This window comes from Corythoichthys intestinalis, chromosome 16 (genome assembly GCF_030265065.1).
Source record: "Corythoichthys intestinalis isolate RoL2023-P3 chromosome 16, ASM3026506v1, whole genome shotgun sequence".
Taxonomy (NCBI): Eukaryota; Metazoa; Chordata; class Actinopteri; order Syngnathiformes; family Syngnathidae; genus Corythoichthys; species Corythoichthys intestinalis.
In genome coordinates this window covers 18951843-18969204 of record NC_080410.1, presented here as the reverse complement: position 1 = coordinate 18969204, position 17362 = coordinate 18951843, and the positions used below count along the sequence as shown (strand labels likewise).

The 17362-nt window shown below is 40.4% G+C and overlaps 1 protein-coding gene across 3 annotated transcripts; it reads right to left on the bottom strand.

The window, feature by feature from the left end:
- Positions 1-2655: 2655 nt before the first annotated feature.
- Positions 2656-16747, bottom strand: LOC130904545 (uncharacterized). Of its 3 annotated transcripts, none has more exons than XM_057817383.1 (3): positions 16679-16747; positions 6876-6962; positions 2656-6746 (listed from the first exon to the last, which is right to left on the bottom strand). In XM_057817383.1, the coding sequence occupies exon 3, from the start codon at positions 6477-6479 to the stop codon at positions 4653-4655; it is 1827 nt and encodes a 608-aa protein (XP_057673366.1). In that variant the 5' UTR covers positions 6480-6746; positions 6876-6962; positions 16679-16747; the 3' UTR covers positions 2656-4652. The 3 variants fall into 3 exon arrangements, with proteins under 3 accessions (XP_057673366.1, XP_057673364.1, XP_057673365.1); XM_057817381.1 differs by lacking the exon at positions 16679-16747 and adding an exon at positions 12092-12340; XM_057817382.1 differs by lacking the exon at positions 16679-16747 and adding an exon at positions 11239-11685.
- Between the last annotated feature and the right edge of the window lie 615 nt (positions 16748-17362).

Sequence of the window (17362 nt, the reverse complement as noted above, 5' to 3'; positions counted from 1 at the left end):
CACTGTATATATATATTCTATGCCTACAACATATGGGAAGACAGTCTAAATTTCCTATATAACTGAACTCATTATAATAATGCAAAAAAATTGCTTAAAAGTTGGTGGAGACAATTTGACCATCCTGAAAAGTTATGTCCATACCATCCCCATGCAAACCTACGCCCTTGTTGTAGTCTAACTTTGATGCTTCCTGTAGAGCGTGTCTTTGTCTGCCCATAGACTTCATAATATATTGACGGACACGGGGCGTGGGCCAATTAATAGGGGGCCTATCTCTGTCAAAGCTGACCGAGTGGAAACACAAAGAGCTTTTTACGTTGAAAATTCTTGTGAATATATGCTTAAATCCCTAAATTTTTATAGATATGGACGTAAAACAGTCTTGATTCTTGGCAAAAAAAAAAACGGGCAGTTAGCATTTATTTTACGTAAATATGTAGAATGTGCTGCTAGTCTTTAAGCCACTGTGGCGCCGCCTTATCACAACAGAGCTTTTTACGTTGAAAATTCTTGTGAATAAATGCTTAAATCCCTGAATTCTTTATAGATATAGACATAAAACAGTCTCGATTCTTGGATAAAAGCAAAAAAAAAAAAAAACAACGAGCAGTTCGCATTTATTTTACGTAAACATTGCGAATTCTGGCAACAATGCCGTAGTGGTTAGTTCTCCCAATGATTTTTTTCCCACAACATTTCAAAATGCATGCTTGGCATGAAAAATGTAATAATTACCTTGAATCCTCGAAGAAATCACTCCTGAGACAATCCTTCCTATTTGTATGCGGTACAGCTTTCGTACTTTTTCAACCTAAACCTGGCGTTGCGTTGGTTTTAAGAATTATTGCGACCAACTGCGAAGCATTACTTAGCCTTAACTGAAGCTTAGTGTGGGAAGGCCCCCTACCGTAGGCGTGGCACAGGGTCTGGTGGAAGTGTCATGTCAATATATAATGATGTCAATGGTCTGCCATACTGTATAGAGTGTGTTTCAGTAGGGCCTCCTTTTTCTGTGTTGCTGCTTTATTTTTCAGGCAAAAAAAGGGTATTACTGTACTATACAGTATTGTGAAATTGTTACTGGATTTTAATTGTTGTTTAATATTTACAGAATTATTCCAATATCCAGTGGCGGACTTGGCAATTTTTGGGCCTAAGGCGAACATATCCAGGGGCCCTCTTCATGGGTCAGGGGTTCAAAAGGTGAGAAGGGTGTGAAGGAAAAATGTTCTGGTACACCAGGGCTGTCCGAAAGAACAAATTTTCTCCTGATTAGTCAGCCGACTAGTTTTACGATTAGTCGACTCATCTAATAATTTTCTTTTTTACTAATTTAGCAATGAAATTTTTGTTGATGCTTATTAATTCACAAAACTATTTTGGAACACTTAAATTCTTTATTAAAGTACAGATAATCATGTAAATAACAATAATTAATCACAAATAAACAATTAGGTTAAATGCTGATAGCATTTACTAGTGCAAAAGAATGGAAAGTAAACAGATTCAAAACACTGACTTTGCCTTTCCAACATTATTCAAAACCATTCTTAAAAAAAAAAGCATTACTATTATAGTATACAACTATATATAATAGTAGTATAATAATTATAATAATTATTCATTGCCAATCATATTTGTCATAAAGAGTGTCATTTGAAAGCTATTCTTAGTGCAGAATCTGTATTCTGTAGTATTTACTCAACATATTATAATATTAATTCTGAAGTATGTGGGATTAACTCTAGAAATCATTATTTATATGACGAACATGATGTGCTTTTATTTTGAAATGTTCACCGGAGGTGCGTTCGCTAAACCGCTAACCGAAAGCTTTACGCTCCATAAAAAAAAAATCTTCGTCATTGCTTGTGGTGTCACTAATAGATTTAATTTTTTTTCGTTAGCAAATGCTGTTAACCAACTGTTGAGTGTTATTGTATGACTGATTGGAACTGTACTGCATTGTTTCACCACAGTGTGTGCTGTTGTGTATTTTATGTTCGGTGTGAAGAAGAAGAAAGTTAAAACAGGCATTAGCGGCCTGTTCTCAACTTCTCCCTCACTGCACTTTGGCTCTCATGGAGAGCACTTCGCTCATATGTTCGAAATAAATGATAGCCGACGTGCAAAGTAGCAAGTGAGCTGCAAAAATAGCGACCTTAGTGGCGTGAAAAACGCGGGAGAGCTAAGTGAAGCTAACGAACAGCTAAGCGGAGCTAAGCGATGCTAAACAAGCTATACGGCGCTAAATGATGCTAAGCGACTGATACTCAGTCCGTCATCGTGGAACAGTCCATTGTAGTGCGTGTGTGTGTGTGTGTGGGGGATAATATAAATACAGTATTCAAATGGCTTTCTTTTTTGTTTTGTTATTTGTTTGTTTGGTATGCTGACAAAATTATACATAACAAATAGTTGGGGGTGCTGCTGGCTCCAGTGGCCCAAGCCCTTGCTCTTTGGGGCAAGGGCAGCTGGTTGGGGGACCCCTACTGGTTGGGGGCCTAAGGCGATTGCCTACTTCGCCTGAATAGTAGATCCGCCTATGCCAATATCATGACTTTGCTGTGTCTTCAATTTGATATATATTTTAACTTTTGACCTGATTTTTCAGACAACGCTAAAAACATGAAGTATGACAAAATAAATACATAACATCTGGAGTTTGATTGATTCAACATTCTTTTTTATTTCTTTTTCGATCTTGAAATGCTCCCATCTTCATTAGTGTTGTTCCATACATTTTCACGTCAAAAGGACGCAATGGTCGAAACCAGCCAGATTTACTGCTACCTATCTTGAAATACCACTTTATCTGTGCCCGTTTCCTTTTTCTCCCACTTGTCTTTTTCAGCAAACCATCACCAAAATCACGAACATTACTGATTACACACTGAAAAGAGGGAGGGGAGGGCATGGTGAGTATGAGGCAAATACATGTCATCACAGTCAAAAGGGAAAACGACAGTATAGGGAACAGAACAACACCTTGATGGAGGGAAAAAAAACGATATAAAACCAATGAAAAAAAACATTACAGTGTTGCTCAAGGGTAAGGGAACTTTACATTTATACACAAGTGCCAAAAAGCCTAACATGGTACATATACATTTGTTTAACTAGGATCCAGTGCAGGCCACAGGCATGCTCTTTGCAGTAGCGCTAAATTGAGAACTGGATAGTAGTTATTTTACAGTGCCGTTGACGATGATTGACTTCCAACTATTTAGCACTTTTTATGAGGATTTTATCAATAGTACACGTCCAATCCATTTGAACTGAGAGGGTGGCAGCGAATGAATGCTCGCTACCACCCTCCCAGTTCAAATGGATTGGACCACTATCGCTGTCAATGGCAGCTAATGAGTTAATTTTAATAAAGCAAACCATTTTTTGGTCAAATGTGAATTCCAATGCTTATCATCAATATCAATGAGGACATGGTTTGTGTGTTTGAACCTACATCACAGTTCAAAATAAAGATGGCAGTGGATCTTTTTTGTAGTTCTATACACATTCTGTCTATGTTCCTGTGGGCTTTTTATACAGTAATGGGCGAGTGGATAATAGGGAAATAAATACATTGGGCCAGTGAATGGTGACAACAGATATGGTTCATAAAGCTCAAATAAACTAAAGGCTTACAGCCTGCAGCATATTTAAAGGCTGGTTATAGGTTAAGAAATCCAAACATTATAATGAGGCACTCGCCCCAGAAAACAAAATGTTCTCCATTCAGTGCTGTTGGCTTTCCAAACTGGACAGCCAGTTCTGTGTAAACAGGTCATTAACAAATGATTAATGCTAAAGCTTAACAATCAAGAAAAGAGGCATTTCGATTTGAGTGGGTCCTGTAGCAACAGCAGACAGTGTGGCCGTACAGTAATTTCATTCCGATTTCTTAAAGGATGGTCGTTTCAAAATCCTTTATCGTTGCAGATTTGTATTCAATTTTTTGTAAAATATATATTTAAGAATAGATACATATATTTATATATCACAGCAATATACAAAACAAGTGCTTAAAAAATAAAGGTGATGCAGATTTTTTGTGAAATGAGGGGGAGAATATGGATCGTAGAGGTAGGGTCTGGGAAGAGGTATGGAACTCATAATTTTTTTAGTAGTGATGGTGGTGAATCGTCTTTGGTCAAGAGAACATTTGTGAATGTTTCCGTTTCATTCGAATTAAGGCATATACAGCCAAACATGCTTGTGTGCAGTCAGATATGTGTCCATTTTTTTCTTATACTGATAAAGCTTGAGACTGATTGTTTTACATTCTGTTTTGATTAATATGTGTTTTGAGTCTGTTTCATGCTGTGAAATTATTGTCAAGCAACGAAAAGCCTTAAGTTCCATTCCTCCTCTCATCTAATAAAAAAGTGCTTCTGTTGGTATGGAGAGAATGTAAGAAATGACAAATCTGTACAAAATTTACAATTATAATACAATCCTACAAGTCGAGAAGTCCAGCCTTTTTGGTGACATTGCAGTTTTAAAATAGCCCGACTTCATGTACCAAGGGCATCAGAAGGTAATGGGAGTCAAAGGCATGTGTGGCTGGATAGTGACAGAGGAGAAACTGTCTTTACTGTACATGTGTGGATCTCCGGAGGATGCTTAGCTGTGACCAGATTTGAAATGGCCTACTCTCGCCTCTTATTCCGTCGACCACCTGTGTCCTTTTTGCCGTTAGGCTTCCTTGTGTCTTCCTTGTCTGATTCTTCCAGGTACAAGGCGCCAGCTGGGTTTTCTCTCTGAATGTTCTGTTGTGGTGACAGTGATAAATAGGGATGCTGAGGAAGGGGTGGCGATGTGGCAGAGGGAGGTGTAGTTGGGGACTCTTGTCCAGAGCAATGGCCTCCACTGCTCCCGGAGCTTATGGCTCGATGTTTAAGCCTGAGTTTGTGGGGTAACGCCGTGCCCTTCACCTCGCCCTGGGGGTCTCGGCTATGGGCATGAGAGTAGCTCTGCGATGAAGGTTGAGGGGAGGCAGGCTCGTGCATGCTGATGAGATGCCGGTTGTGGTAGTTGTCTGAGCAGGTTGAGGAAGGAGACTCGTCATCGTCAGTGGAGGCTTCTTTGTCAGAGCTCCTTGGATCTCCATCACTAGATGATGTGTCTTTAGTAGAGAAACTTGATTGGACTTGATAGTAAGCTTCATTTGGAAACTCGCCCTCATTGGTAGCAACAGGTGGCTCCTCATCTTGGGAAATAAGGTATGAAGGAGGAGGCTGATGGTTGTAGAGATGGGATTGACTGATGTCCTCCACTTGTTGGGGGATATAATCTGTAGGCAAATGAGACACCTGCTGCTCCTGCAGGGTCTGTTGTGGAGATTGGAAATTCTTGTACACGTGCCTCTCTTCAGCTTCATTGTGGCTGCCCGAGAGTTCGTATGAAGTACAGTCTGATGTTTTCTTCTCAAGTGGTTTTGTCACCTCGGGTAGGGGCTCTGCAGAGCTCTCTACAAAGGACTGGGGTGGTCGGCCGGCAAAGGCCTGACTGCTACTTCTGTTCTGCTTCTGCATACCAATATCTTGGGACCGTGTCAAGCTGTCCACAGGATAAGAGGCACTACTGGGACCAAAGAGAATAACACTTGTCTGGGCAGCAGGTGGTTGAGGGGCAAGCTGGTTATTGATATTGGAAACAGGCTCCTGATGGGGTTGTTGTTGGTGAAACTCCTGATGCTGGCTATGATAAGCAGCCTCCATCTCCTGAGAATGTTGCTGGAGCTTGTGATGAGTGGGTACATTGGCCAGACCTCGGTGAATGTTAAAGATGATCTGGGTGGTAGTTCCATTGGCAATATCCATCTCTAGCCTGTCACCTTCCTGCTTGATCTCAAAGGGAATTGGCTCCGGGCTGTCTCTGGAGGAGCCATCTGACATGTCAGACAGGGAACCACGTGGCGAGTATAACACCTGCTGCCTGTGGCCTGCGTTGAGCCCGGACTGCTCGGTTTCGGAGGAGTCAGAATTGATCATCACCTGAGAACTGCTCGAATAACAGCTGGAGTAGTACTGAGAAGATGATGAAGAGGAGGAACCTCCATTTCCTGTGCTGTTTTTTCCTTCAATCTGCTGAGTCTTTTCGATGTAAGAGGCTGTGCTTATAAGGCCAAAGCGTAACTTCAGTTGTAGCAGCTCACTCTTGAGCTTCACGTTCTCATTGTTCAGTGCGATGACACGGTTCTCCAAAACCATATCATTAAGACGCCGTTTTTCACGGGAGCGCTTGGCTGCCTCATTGTTCTTGCGCCGTTTCTCCCAATAAGAGGCATCTTTCTTCTCATCTGAAATGAATTCACGTTTTCGCCTGCAGGTCATGTTGGGTTTGGATTTCATGATACGGCCCAGGCGAGACGGTGTCTCTTGGAGAGGAGTCATAGACCCTTCATAACTGGAGAAGGTCTCAAGGCAGTTTATGTTACTTCCTGAGTTTTTGAGGACTGAAGTCAGATTTTCCATTCTGGTCTAGTAGTTGCCAGTTTGAAATGGACACTGGACAAAACAACAGGCCAGGGACAAAGGTGATTACACACCTTTCAAAGCTCCGTGGTGATCTCGATCAGTCTATGTATTGTAAATTCAGGTATGACGGGCGGGAACCCAAGTGTCCTATTTAGCCAAGATTGAGAAGAGTTGGAGCTCAGCATTAGACACCCGCATTTATCCTCTTGTAGCTTTGTGTTGTGTTGTTATAGGAAATTCTGACTCCTCATTAAGACACTGAATCTGGAAATGAAGGGGAAAAAGCATGATGTTTAGGGACAATTGGATGATATTTTTGTGTAATCACGGCACACTGAAGTGACACAGATCTGAATCCAAACAGAAGCAAGTAGGTCTGTCAGTCTACTGTACCTCATTGCACCAGTCTCTTGGGGAATCTTGCTCGCTTTCCCTCTCTCCTTCCTCTGTTCTTTCAGTCGATGATGTCAAAGTTGAAATCTGCAGGGGTAAAAAAAAAAAAAAAAAAAAAAAAGAAATACTTATTTGATTGTTTTAGTTAACTTATTGGCTGCCAGTTCAAATAGATTGGACGTCTACTAGTGATAAACTCCTTTCCATTCACAGCAAAAGGATGACAAGAGCAACATGTTACAATGTCTATTATCGTCAATGCCACTGAAACCTTTTACCTTTTGCACAATGCTCATAAGCACTCTTGCCTTAGCATGTCTGGCAGTGTCCCATGGCAACCAATAAGAAATCGTTTAACCACACTGTCTGACCTCTGTGCTCTCCTATTGATCTGCTCTGTCTGTGAGCCTATGACCCTTGACCCTTAGCCTGACATTTTGACTTTTGTGATGTAATGTGGTCACTGGGTTCATTGAAAACTGACGGCCCAATATTTGTCTTGTGAAAACATGTGAGCTTTTGTAACATGCACCATTAGAACGTGGGCAAATGCACGGAAAAAAATAGTGTAAACTAAGCATTACAGTCTAAGAACTCAGATTGAAAGTATAAGTAGGTCAAAGGGGTGAATCAATGAGAGGCTTTTCGGATTCTGCAGGAACAGCATCACTGCCATTCCCCAGGAGATTCTTCATGTGTAAACACTTCTGAAAATAGCCAAACCCCCCATGCATTCAGCCACAGAGGAATGTGGCAGCATTCTTCACCAAAACAACTCAATGCCAAATCAATGATGCAGGGAGAGCAGATAAGGCAGACAAAGGCAAGCAGCCAGCGCAAGAAAGGAAAAGAGGCCGAGATCGGTGCATGAGATTGTGAGGTATAAAGGTGTGTGTGTGTTTTAGTGGGTAAATATAGGTCAAGGGCCCCTGGAAAGAAAGAATGAGGGGTAGAGGCAAGACTAACAAACCTTGATAACGTTTGCTAAAACTAAAACATTAGAGTGGATAAGTTAACCCATTGGCTGCCACTGATGGCGAAAGAAGTCCAATCTTGTGATTCATTTAAAGACTTTTTCTTAGTTTTGATAGATTGAACGTCTATTATCGTCAATGGCACTTAAAGCAATAATGAGGTTGAGTTTGATTCCGATTAATAATCATAAAGTAAAACTTCTTGCAGAAATGATTAGGATTTGAATTGGGGCTGTGCGATATAGCCTAAAAATAAAGTCTGTTTTTTTCACCCAAAATTTGATTGATGATCAGTGTAAAAGGCTGCCATTGACGGCACTGGTTTTGCACTTTATATTTGTTCTATATTTAACTTTTTTTTTTTTTTTTTTAATCCTTTTATAGGTCAAGTGACTAATTTAGTAACTAATAGCCCAATAAAGATCACATTTAGGTCATGTAAGCATGCCAAAATCTGAATATTGTGTCCTACATGACCCAAAATGTGATGCCCACAAATCTGGACGCCAGGTCTTTATAGGCCACAAAAACACCTTAAAAAAAAACAAAAAAAAAAAAAAAACTTGAAATATTTTTTGAATAATCCACGATAAAAAATCTCAAATTAATACAAAAAATTATCACCCAGGCCTCATTTGAATATGTTTCAACATCATTTAAGTAAGTGCAAAGCCTTGAGTTGCATAAAAGGTATTCATGTAACATCAGATCTATTTTACTGTCTGCGTTGGATGTAATTCCACATCTGCTTTTCTAGGTTACACAGCATTAGTATTACATGGCCTGGAAAATAATCCCATCATCTAATCTCAATATCTAATTTATGGTTCTCTGAATGACATGACATTATTATGTAACATTTGAAATATTTATATGCAATGTTACCAAGTGCATAATTATATACTATTCATATTTTCTTATTTTAAATCATTCCCTTTTCCCCCCTTAAATCCAGACTAGGTCAAATCTGGTTGGAGCCAGTAAACTTTCTTCAGTGAAGTTTCTATGTCTTTCCGGTTTGGACTGGAATGTTTTGCGCTGACCAACGGTTTGGGGTTATCCTCGTGAGCCTTTAACATGTGGCAGGGGTGAGACACAATGGAAAGAGACACGTTCCACAGCGTGTCCCACTGACCCAGAAAGTCCATGTGCCTTCACTGTACCAAATCTAGGTCATCAGAACTGCAAGAGATGTAACTGTGAGAGAGAAGCCGGAAATCGGAAAAAGGACAAACAAAAGTGATGGAAAAAAAAGAAAAATAGACAGTGTGCAAATATCTAGCTTGTGTGTGCTGATAACAAAGGAGGGAGCGCACACAAAGAAGTGCATCAAAGCAGGAAAATTGTAACAAAGGATGAAGTGGTAGCTCGATAGGAGGAAAGAAATGGAGACTACAACAATGTTGGTATTGCGTCAACAGATGGAATGTGTCACCCCAGGCAAGGGGGGAGGAGGTGTCACATCAGATATCAGATCCCCCACAATCAAATCTGCGTGACATGGTCCAAAGCAGATGATTAGTTAGTATTTTCTAATTTCAAAAGAACACTGTATATGGCATCACTGATCTCCCTTGAGCTTCATGAGTAAACATCTATTATTGTCTCAGTTACATCTCGAGCACTTCCTTTGTTTTTCTCTTGCTCTTTTGTGACACTTGTAAGACAGAAAATGAAAGCAGCTATATGATTTGCATGAGTAACTGGCATTCGTAGCGCAAATATACAAATAGATTAGGCTAAAGCAAGCAAACCTGATCTGCTTCTCTAAATAAATGTCCATGACCTAGATCAATTCATACACATCACGTGTCACTGCCTGGTCTCTGTGGCACTTGTGGAATGATATTACAGTAAAAGAATCCAAGTTGCACTCGTTCACACAAACTACTGGACCCAAACCGCGAGAGTCTAAATGTGGTAAAACGTACTGGAAACAGTGGATTGAGTTCAACCCCTGCACGTGTTCCTGTGGAGCATTTCAGGAAATAAGAGCAGGCTTAAAATAAAAGGCGCATGCCTCAAAAGAAGAGAAATGATGAAATAGTCCCCTCTTCCTGAAGAGGAGGGGGTTCATTACATGGCACGTGGTGTAAAATTGGGGGTCGATGGCATGGGTGGGGTCTGTCTGAATTCCAAATCTGGGTGCAGACTTTATAGCCACTCATGGAAAAAAAAAAACATGGAGGGATGGGGCGGGGGATAAAAAATCTGAAAGCCTGCCAGCTAGGTGGAGTCCTATCGAAACTGGATCCTTGTTCCAAGAACACACAGCCATATCACCCCTCTCTCACTGGAAGAAGGAAAAAACCCGAGTGACTCCGTCCATGTGTTTTACCAGTCACATGCGCTCCCTTGGCCTACTAAATGCTGTAATTCGCCTGTGCTTGCAGCAACAACCACAGTGCAATAACAAAGCACACCACTCATCTTTTATCATCTCACATGTGCTCGGAAACACACACAATAAACATGCTTCACACTTCTCTAAATGACTTTTTCTGATAACGCTGACAACAATTATCATTCTTACTGGATTTATTGAATATATTTTTCACTTATGTTAAGAATTTTTACTTTTTATCATACATGTGGGTTTTTTTAATCTAAAGCTCAATTTCTGTTGACTGATGAGGGTTCTATTTTGCTAAAGTGCTTCTGATACTGCTGCACTACCATGCCTTTATTTTGCGCCTCACCTCAGCGGCACCCCCTCCCACAGGAGTGATGTGACCTACATTTATAGCTGGCATGGAGACCCACTGTACGCCACCCAATTGGCAGTGACCACGCCACAGTATACAGACAGACAATCCACCAATTGCATAATAAGCCCTTAAAAACAGTAGATTTTAATTTATTAATTACTGTAAAACGTCATCATTGTATTTGAAAATGCAGATTTTACTTTGATTACATTGATTCATGTGCACCATGTCTCAGCCAATTCAGGAAAGCATTACTGTGAATACCAAATGATGAGATTTTTAATTGTACAGCTTTATAACTAAAACTGGAGGATGACTGAAAAAACAGCAAGGGCATGTGGGGTAACGCTACGCATGCACATGTTGTTCTTTCCTTTATAAAAATCAATTTGTACTAGCAGTAAATTAACTCCAGTTGGATCCATCTTCAATTACATTCAATTCATTTCTCTATTATTAGTGGTGATACGCTGTGATGATATTTCTCACCGCAGTGACTTCTTTGTTATACTGTCTGACAAATCGCATTCATGCGTATTTAGTTGAATCCTCAGTTCATCAGTTACAACTCATTCAAAAACAACGAGTCTACTCATAAACACAATTAACTTGTTAATTGTGATCACCTCTAACACTGACCCACGTCTGACCCACATTTGATCCAGATGTTCCACACCTCACCTTGCAGCCGGTTAACTTCAGCATTCTTCTATCAGTCTTTTTTTCGGGGGGACTCCCATTTTAAAAGGAAAAAAACAAATATCCAAACGTAAAAAGCATGCACTCGTGGTTCGATCGGGTCTGACTTTGCGCTTCCCGGTTTGTGTTCTTAGCGGCGACTGAAGAGTTAAAACCGGAGGACCGCACAGCCGCGTTAACCTTTGCAAAGAGCAGCTACACGTGACACAGAGAAGTGTGGCCACGGAGCCAACGTACGGCATCGCTCTACTTGTCTGCACGGACTAGCCTACATTCCCAAATCCAAATAGGTCGCTTGTCAGACTGTGTCATTAAAAAAATGAATATACCACAACATGATTAAATCATGAAAATAAACACCAACCTACCTTATATTATTATAATTAATTGTATATTATTAATATCATTTATATGACAAATAATATTAACCATAAATAAATAAGCAATCATTTTGTTTTAACTCTATATTATCATCTATAGCTGTAGTAATAACAATAGTACTATTGTTATTGTTATCATTAGATTCATATGAGCATAGTAGTTGTTGCATATTGTGCACTGTATCCGCAAATGTGTTTTGGATGCAGCTGTAAAGGCAAAACGGAAAGATTCAAATATTGAATCCATTCATTTTTCTATTATAATACCAAAACAGCACTTTTCTGAAGAAATATATAATCATCCTCGGCTCTTTTCTCTCTTACAGAAGACCCACAGATAATCGACAGTGACATCTGGAAAATTGCCACCCAAGGTATCAAATAAGAACCCTCTAATCATCATTTTTACACTAAAACACTCGTTGAGGTTGTGAAATTATTGAAATGGAACTCACCCAGTTGTGTAAATTATAGAATCCACAGTGGGCACCAAGCCTATGGTGTATGCTCCTAAACACACCGTTCGCCACTTCGCACAACTCCAGCTCTCCGTTCAGTGCAGGTATAGAGGAGGAGTTTGAACACAGTGGATCTTGTTTTAGTGCCTTGCTCATGTCATGTTTGCTCCAATTCCTGCCTCTCTCTATTTCCCCATCTCTCTGTCTAAATCTATGTTAGTAGGTCAGTTGTTGCATAACAGGACGCTTTGGGTGCCTAGTCACGTTTTTTGTTTCTCTTCTAGTTCAGCCCCCTCCCCTCTCTCTGCGCCTTCGAATCCTGTTGCAGAATGCAGAGAAGGGGCGGGGCGAGTGGGATGTAACAGGCGGGGCTTCAGCCTTCAAAAGCTGTTCCTGTATGATAGCCTTAATAAGGTTAGAGAGGAGACGTAGTCCTGAATGGAAACACGTGATGTATAAAAATAGAAGAATAAATAAACAGATATATAAATAAATAGATGAACAAACAAACAAACAAATAAAATAAAATAAAAAGGTTTGGCGCCATTTACTATAAGTACTGAAAATCATTTGGGGTGAGAAGTTTGAAGTATGCAGTGCAACAAAATCTGATTAATATACAAAATATGGACGTATGGGTTGGTTTGCATGTATGGGTTTCACAGTGCACTGTGACGAAATGGTGGGCTAAAAATATGGGCCCCTTGGCATCATTTTGCTTAGGTCCACCAAATGGCCTGGGCCGGCCCTGTTCTCACTTTAAGAATGTCACCTGAAAAATGTCATCGCATGGAATTGACTTACCAATAATTGAATTTAAAGCGAGAGATCAGAATTTTTTGACATAAGGATTAATCTTCAAGTTAGCGGGGGTTTAATAAGTCGATGGAGTTGATTTCAACCACCATTGACTAGCGCTTGCTTTGCCACTCCGGAGCCCTGAAACTAACAAATAACTGACAAACTGCATGGAATTTGTTGAAATCAACTCCACCGACTAATTAAACCGACGCTAACTTGAAAATTAAGCCTAATGTCAAAAATTCTGAACGTCGGGTTAACAGCATATCAGTGCCAATGTAAAACAATGCAAATTGACTGCACAATAATCAACAACACACATATGAATTGCACAGTGCAATAAACATAAAGATGGGGGCGGGCGCAGATACGCGTGCACAACCCGGAAGTACGCCGTACACACACGCGGTCAATTTGGCCACACAACGTGGCGGCAACTAAGCACTTTACACTCAATCAGACTGACAACACATCCCAGTGATGCAAAACGAACACGTCACCTCATGGCATAAATGTGCAACACGAATATCATGTAAACAATGCTTGCCAACTTGGAGTGATGACTGCCAGCCGTTGCAACGAAAGCTACGAAACGGCCGCGCATGTAGGGGGTCCAAACTATCACTGATATCCTTGAGAAAGAAGGAAAAGTACTCACATTCATTCGTGGATGTACACAAATCAACTTTCCCTCACACATCTCGAAACACCGCTCGAATGTGCAGACACCTTGGCAGTTTGGCCCACGCTCGGTCCCAAAACACGCGAGTTGCTCACGTACCGGGGACGTTTCGAGCATTTTTCTATCATACATGACTACAATATTCTTCATTCTACATACATTATGCAAACTTGACTTCCGGTGACTTCACCAATAGCTTTTAACAATCAGTGCATCAGAAAACTAAGGATAAATACACTCATACTTAGACATTTGTACAGTGTTTGACTTGAGTGAGATTCCACTTCATTCTTCATTTTTCCACTGACCTGTAGTTGCACTGTTCAATATAAATTCGAGCGTTGACCCGTTTATGTGTGACATTACTTCAGCAGTGATGGGGCGTCAGCGCCAGCAGGACCTTTTCCGCTGGCCAAAACCCTACCAGTGACACTGACCTACATTTACAACCCAAATGCTAACAGAGTTCCAAGAAACTATCAATTTAATCTATTGTCTAAGTTTTTTCGCATGTTTCGCGACTGCACTATTTCCACAGCGTGTATGTGGTTGTTAGAATCCCCCCCCCCCCCACCCCCCAAATTACATTACTGGAAAGTATTCTGGCCATCATCTTAGGAATTATTAGTTCTGGCCAAGGGAGTAGGTTTGCATAGGGACGGCAGGGACATAACACTACCAACTTTTCAGGATGCCCAAATTGTCCCCACGAACTTTTAAGCAGCTTTAATTGCATTATATAATGACTTCAGTTATATAGGTAATTTAGATTGTCTACCCATATGTTGTAAGGATAGAAATGACCCTACCATTATTAAGTAAATTACAGTACTTTTATTATGTTCAGACTCTTCACTTGCTGAATGTGCCACTCCATTTCCCCCCCCTCAAACGCATGTTTGATTGACTGATGACTCCTCCGCCCCCTTCCAAGATGACGGATATTAAAAAAAAAAAAAAAAAACAATTCCCGCCAGCAGCAGCCACTGTAAAAAATGTAAAAAGACGTCAATGTTGTGAAGGTGAGGAACACACCACTAATTTTGCTACTGAAAATCCGGCCTGCATCAGAGTTAACGTGACATTAATCTGTGTGAATTTTTTGAACTCGAGGAGGAAGCTGCTTTGAGAGGAAGATCCTCCTGTATGTTTTCTACCATTAACGTTAAAAGAAGTGACCGAAAATCAATAGGAAATGACGCGAAATTGGTAAGTACTCCCAAAATAAACAGGAAGTGAACTGTAAATGCCCCAAAAGGAAAAGGGAATGGCCGAAAACCAACAGGAAATGACTTGAAAAGCCCATTACTTGAAAAGCTCCAAAATTAACTCATTGGCTGCCACAGACGGCCATAGACGTCCAATCTGTTGAAGAGGGTGGGATGGCAGTGATAAACTCAGTCCAATTCACAGCAAGTGTGAGAGTTCGTATAAGCCAATACAGATTTATTTTGCATTAATTATTTAGCTAATATGTCGTTCGGTTCATATTGGTGAGAAATGTAGCCCTGACCCCCGTTCACCCAAGCTGTTTGGTTATATTAATGTCCCGTCCCCAGCAAAAAAGTGTACATGCGGGTTATGCTGTTATATCGTCCCTACCAATATTGAGACCAAACCCATGCCCTTAGTTCTGGCTGATGGAATACATGCTTGCTCTCGATAACGTCAGCATTTTTCTATTCTCCGATTTGCTGGGCAAAGCAAAACAGAGTGTTTACTTTCTGATTTGCCTTTTATTAAACACTAGATTACCAAATACATTTGATAATCAGAACACCAGTGAGTGTGATATATTTTAGTTACATTTAATGTTTCTGTCATATAATTATATGAAAACTGAATCAGAACTGTTCCAGATGATGTTACTTTGCACAGTTGTACGCTGCTGTATTGCACTTTTTGGATAATTTTTATTTAGTTTCTAAACATGGTGATGTGAATCAAGTGAAGTAAGTCCCCACTGAAGGAACAGGTACTAAATGTAACCAAAGCAGGCACAATGCACAGAGAAAGGCTCGTGAAATGAATGGATGATCCTTTTACAATAGTAACGCATTGACTGTTCCAAGGTTAATCTGATTGAGCCTGTCACATTCAATGTTTCCCTTGTGTTTCTCCACATAGTGTTGAATAACCCGTCTGCTATTGAAGCACATGTTGTGATCCAGCTTGATTACAAGCGAGAATGTCTAACATGCTGGCAAGCTTGACGTGCGGAAATTGAGTCGCTATGGTGCAACAACTCGACATTGTTCGACCGAGGAATTGGACTTTATGGTGTCCCAAATAGTTGACTGGCTATCAAACACGGCTGCATTGCAGGGGTGGGTGGTCCACACAGTGCATTGGGATGAGACAGATCTGGTAAGTGTGACCCTCTTTCCCCATGATTACATTGGACACGAGGTGGGGTACAACCTGGTTTGGTTGTCAGTAACTTACAGCCTATGAACAAACAAACATGCACATTAATATTCATTCATGCGCACAATTTGTAATCTTAGATTTTTTAACTGACATATGAGAGGAAAAAGTAATTTGCCAAAAAAGAAAACTCACATAGAGTGGCCAAAGGTACTTGCTGATTTTTTCCCTCCAAAGTAAGATGATTGTATTGTTGTTTTCATTATTTTCACAAGGGTATTGAAATGTTCTTCATGTTTTTAGGCAGCAAATCTTTTTCAAGCCATTTTCATTTTCTTCTCAGCTGCATCGTGGTCACTTCTAAGTCTAAGTCTTCTAAGTCCAACTCACCTGAGAACTCATTCACTGTCAATGTCAATGATACATCAAATCCATTTAAACTGAGATGGTTGGCATTGAGTATTCAAGTTTCACTGTCAATGACGGCGATAGACGTCCAAGCCAATTTAACTGGGGGGTTAGCAGCGGTTGAATGATGTGCTCTTAACAATGGCAACCAATGAGTTAATAAAGAAAAGCAGTTCAGAAAAGAAATGGCTACTGGTGCCAAATCTAGCAATGCTGGTGAACACCTATGCTGGATTTGCTTTTGTGCTGATCTCGCAGATACAGGTGGAAGACCTGTTAAATGAATGAATGAATGAATGAATAAATAAATAAAGCCATGTGCTCACCATTATGTTGTATTTTTCATTAGCAGAAAGGTTGACCTGGAAACGAATTAATGATCCAACCTCTCTGACATTTCTACAGTACCAGGGACCTAAACAGACCGGAGAAAAAACACAGCAAAAAACACCCTTTAAAGTCAAGCTCTGATTTTTATTTGATTCAAAGTCTAGCTGCACGATAATTAGGAACACACTGTACCCTTTGTTTAATTTGATCATCATAAAAATCAGCTCCAGGAATTGTGTTTGCTCATAAGATATGAATTTGAAATATTAGAGACTGGACTTCATTTATGAGTGTGAAAGTGAAATTCACCCAGTAACCTGTCTATACCTTTTTTTTTTCTTTTAGATTGTGGATATTTACATTTTGGGAATTGAAAGGGACCATCTTAAAACGCTACTCTTTGTTTCCCTCCATGGATAAAGGAGAAAAATAACACTCAAGGAGCTAAAGCATTGGCTGTGAACATGGATGCCCTTCCCCCATAAAAACATACATTCTCTCTCTGTCTCTGCATCGTTCGTTTCTTTTTTCACCCCATCCTTATCCCCGCCCTAGCAGCCCCCCAGCTCTGTCTGCAAGCGTTCCTATGGCAACTGTCGCACTGCCTGCCTGGCAACAGGCTTTATCCTTTCACTGAAAAAGGATGGCAGTGGCTGTGGGGGCAACAGATTGGGGGAAAG